The sequence below is a fragment of the Rhododendron vialii genome, chromosome 4a (genome assembly GCF_030253575.1).
Source record: "Rhododendron vialii isolate Sample 1 chromosome 4a, ASM3025357v1".
Taxonomy (NCBI): domain Eukaryota; kingdom Viridiplantae; phylum Streptophyta; class Magnoliopsida; order Ericales; family Ericaceae; genus Rhododendron; species Rhododendron vialii.
This window is the reverse complement of record NC_080560.1, coordinates 7,648,358-7,663,208: the sequence shown is the minus strand read 5'-3', so window position 1 is coordinate 7,663,208 and position 14,851 is coordinate 7,648,358. Positions and strand designations below refer to the sequence as shown.

General features: G+C 37.6%; 2 protein-coding genes across 3 annotated transcripts in view; one reads left to right on the top strand and one right to left on the bottom strand.

Moving 5' to 3' along the window:
• LOC131322986 (probable LRR receptor-like serine/threonine-protein kinase At3g47570) overlaps positions 1-14,851 on the bottom strand; it is a 48,914-nt gene that overhangs the window by 22,577 nt on the left and 11,486 nt on the right. The window lies entirely within an intron of this gene.
• Positions 2,957-12,512, top strand: LOC131322994 (probable lipid-A-disaccharide synthase, mitochondrial). The gene is made up of 4 exons (XM_058354605.1): positions 2,957-2,991; positions 11,422-11,670; positions 11,858-11,936; positions 12,347-12,512. Exons 2-4 carry the CDS (start codon positions 11,533-11,535, stop codon positions 12,388-12,390), a joined length of 261 nt encoding a protein of 86 aa, XP_058210588.1. The 5' UTR covers positions 2,957-2,991; positions 11,422-11,532; the 3' UTR covers positions 12,391-12,512.

The following is a 14,851-nucleotide window of genomic DNA, read 5'->3' as shown; positions in this document are numbered from 1 at the left end:
TTCATTGGATTTTGAAGTTGCTTTATGCCTGGATGATTACTTCTGTTAACTTGCTGATTGCAATTGGGACATTCATGGGTTTTGTTGCATTCAACATGAACTTGAATACTCTTGTATCAAAATGTTCTTCCGCTACTAATATGGTTTTGATGTGCTGGTTTGGGAATCATTCAAGTAGACAATGTACCTTTCGTCAACGCTCTTCTTGTCTATAACATTGGATGAAACCACAATCACCACTTGCTTCTGTTGATCTAATTCAAAAACCCTGTAGGCACTAAATTAGGGTTTTTCCAAAGTAGAAAACCGTTTAATGGGAAGAACGCCACGTGCAACGCACGTGCTATTTACTAGTATTAGACAAAAGGGAATAAAGCCTTATTTAACCATACAAAGCAAAGGAATAAATTAGGAACTAAAATAAAAAGAGAACGGAACTTCTGTACTGGTCCTCCACACTGACGGACGCGCCGTTCGCCGGAAGACTCCATTGCCGAGCTTCCTTTTCCTCTCTTCTGGTAATTTCACCTTCCCACTCTATGAATTTATATTAAAATAGGTATTTCACGTTTCTATATTGGAAAGTAGAGTGAAAAAAATACAAGACACCCAAATCACACATAATACACGCACGCCACCACAAATTGGCAGCCCCCGCTGCCGGCCACGCTGTGCTACTTCCTCTCACATCTCCACTGTATCTTTTTCTCTTCACGCGTTCACCGCACCCGAACCTCTAATATTTTCACACAAGCAAAACTCCTTTTGGCAAAGAGTTCGAATTCGGGACTCGTTGTCGTAATGAAATCAGCCCTAAAAATAGGATCTTAAAAGCCTAATTTGAAATTCTTGATTGTTATTGACTGATTTTAGACTAAAGTTCAGGGAATATTGGAAAAATTGAGGTATCCATCTGGATTTCTAAAATTTACGTGAAAGAAATAGAATACCTAAAATTAGTAGAGAAATTAGACTCTGATTGACCCTAAATTGTCTAAAGGAGTATTCTGACTTTTTAAATAAATATGACACTACCCCAGTTATGGACATTACCACCCAAAGTAACTAGTTAAATTTCGGATATAGGAATCTTAGCTAACATTAGAACATTACGTGTTTAGGTGCAAGAACTGTGAAGTGAGGTGACGTGTGTAAAGTGACCGCTACTTCTTTTTGGTGAGTTGTGCATACCTCAGTTACATGTATTTTCTAAAATTTTGGAATGAGATGCCATTGCTTGATTTTGCTGGAAAATATGGGATTTGAACTTCCTACTTGGTTTAATTGATGTTAGTGCATGCGATGGCTGGTTTATAAATCTTTTGAGTTCAGTTAAAGTAGACCATGGCAATATGTTTTGGAAATTTGAATGTTACTGGTTGCTAGTACATGCTCGTGATAATATGATTCATTCGAACGGTGTTCCGAGCGCTAGGGGACGGGCAAAGATACTAGTGGCGTGAAGTAATAAGGTAGGAGATGCGGCCAGGCATCACCGGGTAATGATATCTTATCACTCTTCAATGGGGTCGCTCCCCAACAGACTGGCAAAAATACCGTTGAATGCTATTATCGCTCAAAAGTGCAAAAGTTGAAAAATAAATGGAATGAAAAGGGTCCATCTCCTGGACCGAAGAAATGAGCTTTCGGACAAAAATGCTTGAACTGGATGGTCAACGAAATATTTGAATTGTTGCTTTGAACTGTTTTATAATGTGGGTTATTTCCATGGTCAAACTTGTAACTTTCGTATACGTTTCTCACCCGAGCTTCGGCTTATGAAAACCTTTTCCAATTTTTCAGGTTAAGATAGACATCAAGTTGTGGACTGAATGGGGTGCTAGAATAACCGTGCAGAATCGTGTGTAGCCTAATGGTTTGTAATTATTATACTTGTACACCTAGAAGCTCTGGGATTATGTTATTTATTCTACGCTTCCGCATACTTGAACTCTATTGCTTAAAATGGCGCCGATGTTAGAAATCCCTAAACTAGAATATGAGCAGGCCTTCGGCGGCTTAACACCCGCTTGGCCGGTCACGACTTCCAGGGTCGGTTTTAGGTCGTGACAGAAGTGGTATCAGAGCGTTAGTTTACGGATTTCTTAAAACCCAGAGCTTTAGGAGTCACGTACACAATAATTGCACCCACTTATGTGCCTTAGTGTTCTATTTGTTCTACCTCTAAGTTGATCTTGTATTTGGCGATAATGTCTTGAGTCAGAGAAGAATTGATTTTAAACTACCTTGTGGATTGAGAATTAACGAGAATGGTACTGAGGAAATCCTTTTGGATACTGAATGGCATCGTGCCTTTGTTTAATAATGATCTCAGACCCAACACTCTATATGGAAGGAGGCTCTGGTGATTATGGGTAATGTGAAACGTTAAAACGTGGTCAAAAATATATCAAAAAAAAAAAAACAAGGAATAAATTGTGTGAAATCATGAGATGTGGCACTACAAGAAAAAGTATGTTTAGTGACGAAAAAGTGGCGACAAAATTTAATTTCGTCGCTAAATGAATATATTTGGCGACAAAAAAATAAATTCGTCACTGTTTTGATAACTTCCTTGACAAAATTATTTTGTCACCAATTATAACTATTTGGCGATGAAAAAGATATTTTTGTCACCAAAGGCTCCTATTTGGTGACGAAATAAAATTTTCGTCACCAAAAGAGTAAAAAAGGAGACGAAATTATTTTTTATCGCCAAAGATAACTATTCGGTGACGGAAAAAATATTTTGTCGCCAAATGAACCAATTTGGCGACGAAAAATATTTTCGTCTTCTTTTTACGTTTTCAGTGACGAAAAATTTATCCTTTGGTGACGAAATTTATGAATTACGCTTTGTCACCAAGTATTTTTCGGGCATAACTCTTTGCTCAGAACTCCGATTGAGATAATTTAAATTGGGTTTGAACAATAACATAAAGAGCTACGACTCCAAGGGGTTCTCCTTTCGTCTCCTAAAGCAGCTGCACGGTAATTTTATATGTAATTGTTGTGTTGGTCCAAATAACAACCCAAGAGGGGGGTGAATTGGGTATCTCAAATATAACGCGGAATTTTAAAAAACAAATTGCAATCTATTCAACTACAATTATAATTTCAATGATATTCTATTCTACTCATGCAATATAGATATGCAAAACTGAAAGTAAAGAGAGTAGGGAAGAGAGAATCGAACGCAAGGATTTATAGTGGTTCGGTCCGCAACTTCACGGCCTAGTCCACTCCCCAAGTGTCCAACTCGGGATTTGCTGCACTATCTCCAATAGTTACAATCTTCTAGCTTTGCGGGTGCTAGACAACCTTTACAACGAGCAATCTATCCCCAATCGCTCCGACTAATTTTGACTCCGGTGCTAGTCACACCTAACCCAACTAGTTTTGACTCCGGTGCTAGTAACACCTAATCACCAAGTGATTTTCTCTTCAAAACCACTCACAAAAAGATCTCTCACACAAGTATGAACAAGGGTGTACAATTCCCTCTTACAATGAAGATCAAAATAAGAACTCTCACACGAGTGTATATCAAGATGAAGATTATAGTTGTATGACTGATAGATTTTCAAGTAATGGCTCACAGCAATTTTCTTCAAGAGTTCTATCTATTGCTTTCTCTGTCAGACTTCTCCTTATAACCAAGAAGAATAATTTGAACGTTAGAGGCACGCCCTCATATTTGGAAAATTATCCCATGCAAGTAGTTTCCTTTTCTTTTGCACTAGCCGTTAGAACCAAAATCAAGTCAACACAAATTCATCCATTGCACTAGCCGTTAGAATCAATTTAGGTACCAATCAACCATTGTAGTTTCCATTTCTTTGCCACTGAGACATTTGTAACTTGGGAAGTTCCATTAGCGGATGGAAATATAAAATCATGAACCCAATAATTCATCCATTTGAATCAATCTCTAGCCAATGAAGTTAGGAGAAGATTTGTCCTTAATCTTCCTCCTTTCAATTTATCTTAGCTATTAAAGATAGTGATTCGGTGTAGCAATGTTTCTAGTGTACTTCAACCAAATCCTACAAAATAAACATGAGTTCAAATGAGTACCAAATGTCACAATATTAATTATATTTCAATTCCAATATGTTTTGTTATCATCAAAATCAATAAGGTATTCTATAGAAACCTTTGGGCTAACAATCTCCCCCTTTTTGATGATGACAAACCATTAATGATTTTATTCAAATAAATTCAGAATTATAATTATGACAAAAGAATTAAGATACTCCCCCTGAATTTATGCATCCTTGCTTGAGCTTTTTCTCCCCCTTTGTCTTTCACTATATTTCTCCCCCTTTGTCATCAACAAAAAGTAGGGGAACCTTTGTTCATGATACTCCGCAAAATTTCTGGTTATCCCCGTAGAGTTTGAAACTCCCTTCGAATTTGCATGTCCGGAATCGCATGTATTGCGTATTGAACAGATAAGGTGCACATGTCATTATTGGTATAGGGATTAAAACTCCCTTGAGCTTGCATTCTTGGATCATATCGCAGATCAAACCAATATGATGCACTTGTCAATCCACACTTATTAATCCTTCTTTGTGAATAACTCATAAGCTGTCTCTACTTGAAAAACTTTATGACCATATTAACAATATTCCAATAAACATTAATTAGGAGGACTAATAAAGACAGAATACAGTAAAGTAGTTATCCATTTGAAAACAATTGGAAAGGATATTTTCATAAAGGCTTTTAAGCATGCTTTAAAAAACTTTTCAAGTTTGCACGAGTAAAGTCATCAAAATCAGTACGTACCTTTAAATTGATTAGAACTTTGAGCAACTAAAATTGCTAATTTCTAACCATACCATACGAATCTGAGTTGACTCTACCAATCTGTTGAGCTGACTCCATCACAAACAGTCGCTTTCCTTGTTGTCTAAAAACCATCTTTAAACATATGCCTTTGAGCGCACGACAATCTACAAAAATAAATCATATGTAGTTCTTTGGTACCCACATTTTCTTGGGTCCGGGAGGGTTAGTAACAAGATGCTTAGGAACCCATGTCTTTTTCATTCCAACACAAATATTTTTACGAATAGGACAGGAATATGATAAATGACCATTCATTCCACAATAGTTGCAAGAAGTGTAAGAATGACTAGAAGAAGTTGATTTCACAAACAAATTTTGATAAAACTTTTGCTTTTTGGTTGGATTAAAACCGATGCCTGCTTTGTCAAAAACACCTCTTTGTTTTCCAAGAAGCATATCCAAATTTTCTTTTCCTTGAACAAACTTAGAAAGAGATGTTTTCAAATCCTCAACCTCATTTTTTAAAACATCATTTTCAAGTCTCAAATTATTTTGAAATACCAAATCATTTGCAATCTCTTTTGGAGAACAAACTTCTTCAATTTTCCCTTTCAAGGCATCTTTCTCATTTTTCAAACATTCATTTTCAGCTAAGAGGGAAAAATTTGTCTTTTTGAGAGACTTATATTTGGAACTCAAATTCTTAAACTTGGAATGCAATTCTTCAAAAGCATCTAACAGTTCATCATAAGTAAATTGCTCATCAAAATCATCACTAGAGTTTACCTCTTCCTCACCATGTGCCATCAAGCATAGGTTAGCAACTTCTTGGTCACTATTTTCTTCGGAACTACTCAGATCAATTTCTCTCAATGCTGCAAGCATTGCTCTTCGTTTTGCCTTTTTCGTTGACTTCTTGATTTCAGGACATTGTGATTTCAAATGGCCCGGCCTCTTACACTCGTAGCATATGATGTCTCTTTTCTTGCTATTTTCTTCTTTGGAACCATCTTTTTCTAAAATTCTTTTTACCCTTCGCATTTTTCTTGTCATGGACTTTTTGAGCTTTCTTGTGATTACCGCTAGATCTTCATCACCGCTTGATTCGGAGTCATCTTCACTTTCACTTTTAAAAGCAAGGTCCTTTTTCTTACGGCTTCCATTATCCTCCAAGTTCATCGTGATTTCATGAGTCATAAGAGAACCCAAAAGCTCATCCAAGCTGTAATTTGTGAGGTCTTGTTTGGCCTCAATTATTGCCGTCACTTTTGGCTCCCATTGCTTTGGTAATGACCTAAGAATCTTTCTCACAAGATCAACATTAGAGTAAGACTTTCCAAGAGATTTCAAGCCATTAATAATATCAGTAAAGCGAGTAAACATGTCAGAGATGGATTCATTAGGCTGCATTTTAAACAATTCATACTTATGAACAAGCATGTCAATTTTTGATTCTTTTACCTGACTAGTACCCTCATGCGTAACTTCTAACTTATCCCAAATTTCCTTAGCCGATTCACATGCAGAGACTCTATTAAACTCATTAGGATCTAATGCACAATATAATAGATTCATAGCCTTAGCATTCAATTCAATTCCTTTAACATCACTCGCATCCCATTCTTTTTCCTCTTTAGAAACTACTACTCCATTAACGGTTTTGGTAGGACGGTGCGGCCCATCAATAATAACTCTCCATAACTTGTAGTCAGTTTGAATATAAATACGCATTCTAGCCTTCCAATAATTGTAGTTAGACCCGCTAAATAAAGGAGGTCTATTGCTCGATTGGCCCTCGGGAAGGAAGGTGCCATAAGGGGTTGCCATAGATCTTACCCTAAGACGATTAAGTCACAAAATAATTAGAGCCCCGCTCTGATACCAATTGTTGGTCCAAATAACAACCCAAGAGGGGGGTGAATTGGGTATCTCAAATATAACGCGTGTAGAGACCCATAATTATTTTCTTAAATTTTAAATGTTTAATATGTATTTGGATTATCAAAGTATGTATAACAATGTGGATATGAGTTGGGTCAATGTGAGATGACTTGGAAGTTGTGGGAGTTGGCGTGATACAATAGGAGTGAAAGGGTGAAAGTGTTATTTGTGCTATATAAGTCAAAAAAAAAAGGGGAGCAGGAGATTATTTTTTCTCTTTTCCTTTCCTTTCTTTTCTTCTTCTCCGGCGTCTCTCTCGGCTCTCACCTCTCTCACCTTCTCTCTTCGATTTCATCGATCATGAGTGAGACTTTTGAAAAATCCCAAGTACTAAAGTTGTTCTACGCGACGAGAGCTTCCTATCCATCGAAGAAAATTCACGATCGGAGCACTTCGAAGTTTCCTCCATGTTCGGGCTTGCTTCTAACCCTCGAGGTAGGGATCTCCTACCTTTCTTTACATGTTTAAGTGTTAGTTGGATGTACAAGAATCAAGTTTGATTATCTATTTTGAGTCTTGAATAAATCTTGAGCATGCTGAAAATTTCGTGGGTTTTGGTAATCTGTCTTTTGGGAGCCCTTCTGCTAGGAATCAATTTTTGGTATCTTCATAACAGTTAAAGTACGTTTCAATACGAAGATTTCGGTACCAAGATCATGCAAAACCGATAATCACACAATTAGTTATGAATTTTTGAATGCTGACTGTTTGCTGGATGTACGAATCTGTGCGAGGCTGTCTTCTTTTAAATTTCTGGGCATGATGAACACTTTGGGTGGCTTTGGGTCTTTTACAGGAGTTGCATATTTAAGTTAAGAAGAGATTGGTGTTGGAATCAAGTAATTTGGTCAAGTATACAATTTTTGGTGAATTTCTAAAGTAGGGTTGGTCGACTAGGGCGAAAATGGTTGCGAATCTGTATTTCTTTTGATTGTTGGGTTAATCTCCTCTTGTTTCTGAACCTGGGATTTTTACTGAGTGTAGGGCTTGTAGTGGTGCGACTTTTGGCGTTGGTTTCAATATTTTTGGGTTTAAGTTGGAAGAGTTATGATTTTTCAATCAATTTTACTTATTTCCGCGTAGAATCTGACAGCACAGGTAGACTTTGGTAAAATGGCCATAACTCCTAGCTCGGGACTTGAAATGACGCACCGTCTGTTTTGTTAGAAACTAGACACATAGGGTTTTCCAACGATACATCCCATGCATCATGGGTATGTCCGAGCGATAACAGATTTGCACCCAAAGTTGACCTAAATTCTGCCTTGCACCAGTTTTTACTGCTATGTTGAAGCTATAATCGCAAGGCCGTAGTTAGGTTACCCGAACTCTGTTTTTGATGTATGACCTATGGATTCAAAGAAGAAGAAGTCTACTTTTCAATTGTTTAAGTGTTGCCCTGGAATTCATGTTGTTTAATTGGGATATGAGAACTAGTGAGCATAAGGGTTAAAATACTTGTAAACGATTGGAATAGAAAATGGATTAGATGGATGATACGATCGATGATAAATTCAGTTGTAGAATGTTTGACGCGATGTGTAAATTATTCGATGTCTTTCCATGAGATTGAGTCTCTGGGCTTGCAGGATACTTGCAGTGAGTTAAACAGGATTTGGTGAATCACTTGGCATGAGTGCATGGTTGTTAAGCATTGATGGGTACTACAAAGATGAGGATCGTTATAAGTATTTGCGAATTAGACTCTTAATGGAGATGTCACAAAGGGGGTCTATTAGGTGGTAATATGAGATGTGAAATAAATGGTTGATTTACAATGTGAAGGATGTGGGTTTTTGTGCTTTCTTTATTGAAATGATGAAGACAAGATTATTTACGTGTAACTGAATCTAAGTATTGGTGTGAGAGATGTGTTTTGCTATGTGTGGGGATTAGAGAAACGGTGGATAAAGAGATTGCTTGTTAGTGAGAATATGTGACACTAATTGAACGATAATGAAAGCCACGGATCCACCGTAAGGTGTGATGCCGAACATGGGACGTACGGGGGTCCTAAAAGCCCGGAATTGATTCAAAGGATCTTAGTGGACGCACGGGGGTCCTAAAAGCCCGGAATTGATTCAAAAGATTTTAGTGGACGCACGGGGGTCCTAAAAGCCCGGAATTGATTCAAAAGATTTTAGTGGACGCACGGGGGTCCTAAAAGCCCGGAATTGAATCAAAAGGATTTTAGTGGACGCACGGGGGTCCCAAAAGCCCGGAATTGAACGAAAGGATTTTAGTGGACGCACGGGGGTCCCTAGTGCCCGGAAGTGCACAAGAAAGCCACGGATCTACCGAAAGGTGTGATGCCGAAATGAACATAGGACGTATGGGGTCCTTAATGCCCGGAAATAAAATCGAAACACGTGACATGGTGAAACGGAGAATCTTGTTATTATTTATTATCAAACTAAGGTTGAAAATGTCAGTTTGAGTTGGTAACTTGGAATGTCTAATGTGTCAATACATGTTTTCTTTTATTTTTCCCTTTAGACTGCCAAATCCTTGTGGCTTGTTCTCCTGATGTGTGATGGGCAGTTCTGTGTGAATGTATAAGTGGTGCCTCGTGGTGTGATGCATTGTGAGAGTTTCATGTATGGTATTTGCTTGTCAGACTTATAAGGGAAATCTTAATGTGGAGGAGTTTTGCTAGATGTTGAGATTTGAAGTTTGATTTGGGATTGACGGATGAGTTTCCTTGTTGTTGAGGTGCGGTATTGTTCGACTTGTCATTGCTTACCTTATGTTCTAGCTCTACATGCCTAGTGTGTATATTTTTGGTGAGAGGTTGGTTGGTTGTATGAGAAAAGGAAGTGAAAACATTTTGTTAAAGAACTCAGACTAATCTTTAGATCATTGAAATGGAAAATGAAAAAGCAGGGATTGGGTTGGGTAATGCCGTAGCGGTAAGCTGAGATTTTTAAGAATATTGGTGTGTGTGTGGGTGAGAGTGTTGGTGTTTGAGAAATAGAGTTAAATATTTTCCAGCGTGAGCATGACATTTTGAGCTTCACTTTTGACAAAACACGTATGCTTTTGGAAAATGTTTTCCCTTGTGATCTGTCTTCACTTCTGCATGCAATTTAGGTATGGATATCTCTACGAGCTAGTGTAGCTCACCCTATCCTTTCAGGTACTCGCCATGGCACCTAGCTTGGATTGCATGGAGTGCACATTGAGACGTCTCTTGGGAGCTTCATTGGAATTATTAAGGAGTTGCTTATCATCTAGTCTAATTCATGCTGTGTACTTCACCTGCAATTGAATGTAGTAACTTTTGGTTTGAACGTATGTAAAGCTATGTGTAAATTCCTCTCCTTGATCATTATGGAACTCATTTAATTGTAAACGTTTGGGAGACTTTATGTAAAAAAAAAAAAATTTAGAGAAGAAGGAGAGACTTTGATTCTTTAGTTGGTTTGGCATGACAGTTAAGGGTAAATATAGTTTGAGAGGAAGACTTTTGTTATGAAAAATATACTATTATTTTAGCTGAAAATCGAGGGCGTGACAACGCGGAATTTTAAAAAACAAATTGCAATCTATTCAACTACAATTATAATTTCAATGATATTCTATTCTACTCATGCAATATAGATATGCAAAACTGAAAGTAAAGAGAGTAGGGAAGAGAGAATCGAACGCAAGGATTTATAGTGGTTCGGTCCGCAACTTCACGGCCTAGTCCACTCCCCAAGTGTCCAACTCGGGATTTGCTGCACTATCTCCAATAGTTACAATCTTCTAGCTTTGCGGGTGCTAGACAACCTTTACAACGAGCAATCTATCCCCAATCGCTCCGACTAATTTTGACTCCGGTGCTAGTCACATTTAACCCAACTAGTTTTGACTCCGGTGCTAGTAACACCTAATCACCAAGTGATTTTCTCTTCAAAACCACTCACAAAAAGATCTCTCACACAAGTATGAACAAGGGTGTACAATTCCCTCTTACAATGAAGATCAAAATAAGAACTCTCACACGAGTGTATATCAAGATGAAGATTATAGTTGTATGACTGATAGATTTTCAAGTAATGGCTCACAGCAATTTTCTTCAAGAGTTCTATCTATTGCTTCCTCTGTCAGACTTCTCTTTATAACCAAGAAGAATAATTTGAACGTTAGAGGCACGCCCTCATATTTGGAAAATTATCCCATGCAAGTAGTTTCCTTTTCTTTTGCACTAGCCGTTAGAACCAAAATCAAGTCAACACAAATTCATCCCTTGCACTAGCCGTTAGAATCAATTTAGGTACCAATCAACCATTGTAGTTTCCATTTCTTTGCCACTGAGACATTTGTAACTTGGGAAGTTCCATTAGCGGATGGAAATATAAAATCATGAACCCAATAATTCATCCATTTGAATCAATCTCTAGCCAATGAAGTTAGGAGAAGATTTGTCCTTAATCTTCCTCCTTTCAATTTATCTTAGCTATTAAAGATAGTGATTCGGTGTAGCAATGTTTCTAGTGTACTTCAACCAAATCCTACAAAATAAACATGAGTTCAAATGAGTACCAAATGTCACAATATTAATTATATTTCAATTCCAATATGTTTTGTTATCATCAAAATCAATAAGGTATTCTATAGAAACCTTTGGGCTAACATGTTGGATTTGAAAAGGAGTGATATGGATCACATATGAATAAATACCACCAAAGCATTGTGTAGGAAATTGGGGAAACACTTTTTGCAGCTAAATACAGTCAACAGGGATTGGTTAGTCCTCCACACTTTCACTATGTAGCGCCGTCTTTTTGGGCATGGAAAGGGGGTGAAGCAATGCTCAAAGGGCTATCTGAGTTCGTGGATCATGTCTTGTGCATACTACCTTTCGAGGCAGAAGTTTGCAGATTGAATGGACTAGCTGTGACCTTTGTGGGCCACCCCATACTTGAAGATGTTTTGGAGTTGAATTTGGTACTTCTGCAATGTTCTGACATCACAATTATTGATGTTCATTAATTCGGTTCCTATATTACGAGATCAGGATTGTGCAGTCATTTAACTTGCTTTTTAATGTTAATTAATATCTGTCCTGTTGACATTGTCCAAATGTCCTGTGTAGTAGTCCAAATACTTATTTGTGGATGGATTTCATCTTTAGGGGAAGAATAATGTAGAAAAAGGATGGAAGGTGCAAGGAAGTTCTGACAAATTTCGAAGTAAACATGAAATATCTTCAGGTTAGGAAATTCTAAGCCCTTTTTGGAAGGGAGCCAACTCTCAGATTTCTCTCTAAAAGGTGGGCTACTTCACCGACGTAGTCTTCAGTGTTTCTCGTAATTTATATTTCCCTGTACCAAGGCTTCCACAGAAGAGCGTATTGGTATGAAGCCCGGATTTTTGGTAATCCTCAATATTTCCCTGTGGATTTTATGCAAAATAATTTAGCCACCATCACTAGTTTTATTTTCTCTTTTCCTTTTTTCCCCACGCTATTTGGTGTGTGTTTATGTACTTTCTCCATTTTCAACTCTTATAAGTGTTGTTTAGGAAATGTCTCCCATTGGAAAAAAAATTACTGTAGTAGCTTATCCAGTTAATACTTGAACCTCATTATGTCTTTCTGATTTTCTTTTTCTATCTTTTGAAGGAGCCACAATTATTTCCTGGAAGCAGATTACAAGAGGTAATTAAACCGCATGCTTCCAATCTTCTTCAGCGCTATGAAGCTATTAAAAGACTGTTTCTTAGAGTTGATTATGGTGATCCATGGGGCACCTAATAAGCACATGGAAGACTATATCAACAGAGTTGTTCATAAGTGCCCTATACCTGTGATTCTGATTCCAGGAGGATCACCTCACATGAAGTATGATGCGCTAAGTGTAAGATCACTGTCTTCTTTTGCCAATGCACTCTTGATAGTTCATACTTCATATTAAATAGATTCTGTAACAATGCACAGTATGATACTCTGGAGAGTATTTATAAAACAGATTCCATAATAATGCAGAGTAAGAATGAAGGGAAATAACTTGTTGAGGTAACCATGTTTGTTTCGGTTCATTTTTCGAGCACTTGAAACTGCTTCGATCACATCTAGACTAACAGAAGCAGGGGAACAACTAATTGCATGAAATGCATGTCCTTGTGGAATATTATGGGTAAAAGCAAAGGAAGCATGCCAAAAATAAACCAATCTCCAAAGGTGTAAGCCAATTGATATGAAAGCTTCTAGTTGAGCTGGAGGGACCCGTATTCCCACCAATCTTAGAGAGTTACTTAGCTTAACTGCAACTCAATTAGGTACTATATGACCAAGCCAGACAAAACCCTTTCATGTTAGTCTGTTTGCAGATAAAGAGAAATTGACTTACAGACACATTGTTAACAATAAAAGAGTTCCCCATTTTGTTCTGTACGTATTTTGAGTGGATACTCTTTTATGACAATTGATCTTCTGAATTTTCCATGTAATCGGTCACATCCCAGTGAGCATGACTGGGTCCCAAAAAGACTTGTTTACGAGGAGGGTATGTGGATACCATCTTATTTCACTCTTTTGTACTTATTAGTGCATATCACCTTTGTTTAGATGTTTAGGTTATTGTCGCCTTTTTGGTACCACTATCTGATGTTTCTCATGTGACAAGGCCTTCTGTGTACAATCCATCATTAGGTGCCTACTCTTTTTCATGTGCATAGACTATAAATATAAGAAGTTAAGCCCCTGCTAGGATCCTCTGTTAGGCTTGTGTTTAAGGATGTATTACAGTGCATTTAACGTATATTAACCGTAGAATTGTTCTAGGTGAAAACTCATGATTCTTAGATAGCTTAATTAAATGGCATGCAGGCGAGCAAGGTTGCTTTATGTACGTCTGGGACAGTGGCTGTGGAGATGCAACTCGCACAGTTGCCATGTGTTGTTGCTTATCGAGCCCATGTTCTGACTGAATGGTTGATACGTTATAAAGCAAAAGTACCATACATCTCCCTTCCCAATATTCTTCTGGATTCATCTGTAATTCCTGAAGCTCTCTTTCAAGCATGTACCCCTACAAAACTGGCATCATTGCTCATGTAAGAGTTTTTGTTTCCTTGGCCATACTTGCCCATAGACTTTCATCCGTTTTCACATTGAAGAAGTTAATTAGCTACCAAACTACAAAGGTTTTAGAAATCTTTGCATGAGATGATATAGTATGATTACTTGTTTTATTTTGCATCGAGGGGTCATTGTTTCAAACTTCAAAGGGGCTAATACTCATGAGCTAAAATTGTTCCTTGGTAATGATGCTGCAGGGATCTAATAGAGAATGAAGCTCTTCGAGAAGAACAAATTGTGGCTGCTGAAAAGGTTATTGAACTGCTACGCCCATCAGAAAGAACCATTTGCAATCCATCACTAGAGGAACTCGAACCCATGTTACCTGATCACACCCCAAGTATGATTGCCGCATTTACCTGATCACACCGCAATTACTAGATTTTCATAAATCGTGATATCTATCTAAACCATCTCCGGGCTATTTTGTAGTCATTTTTGTTACAAATGGAACTTTTTTTATTGAGCTTGAGGGTTGTGAAAATATTGGTGGATAATGTCACATTTTGTTGTTCAAAGAAAAATGTCTCGTTTTGGTCCTCTAGGTTCTCTTTGTGGAACTTTTTATAAATCAACTCCGGGAACACTACGCCACAATTTGGCTTTAGCGGCATTAAAAACCTGCGGGAAAAAGTTCCAAAACCGCCGATAATAGTACTCCCGGTGATAATGACGACAAAACTCTCCTGCTGTCGAAAAAACTGTCAGGGAAACAAAAATGGCAGTAACTGCCGTAGAATAAACTGTCGGGAAACAAAAATGGCAGTAGTTAACTGCCAGTAAAACTCAAAATACACCAATTCAGTCCATTTGTTGGTGTGTACTAAAACAAAACATATTTATATAAATCCATTCACGTATCCATGCATATCGATCCCACAACAAAATACATCCCGAAGCTGTCAAATATCAAGTCTAAAGTATTCCGTAATATAAGCATTGAGCTACAAAAACGAGTGGACGTTGCATTGTTTAATTAATTAGGTTCTCAAAAACTAATACCCAATCGCATTAATCAAGCTCAAACATTCGCAACTAAAGTCGTCA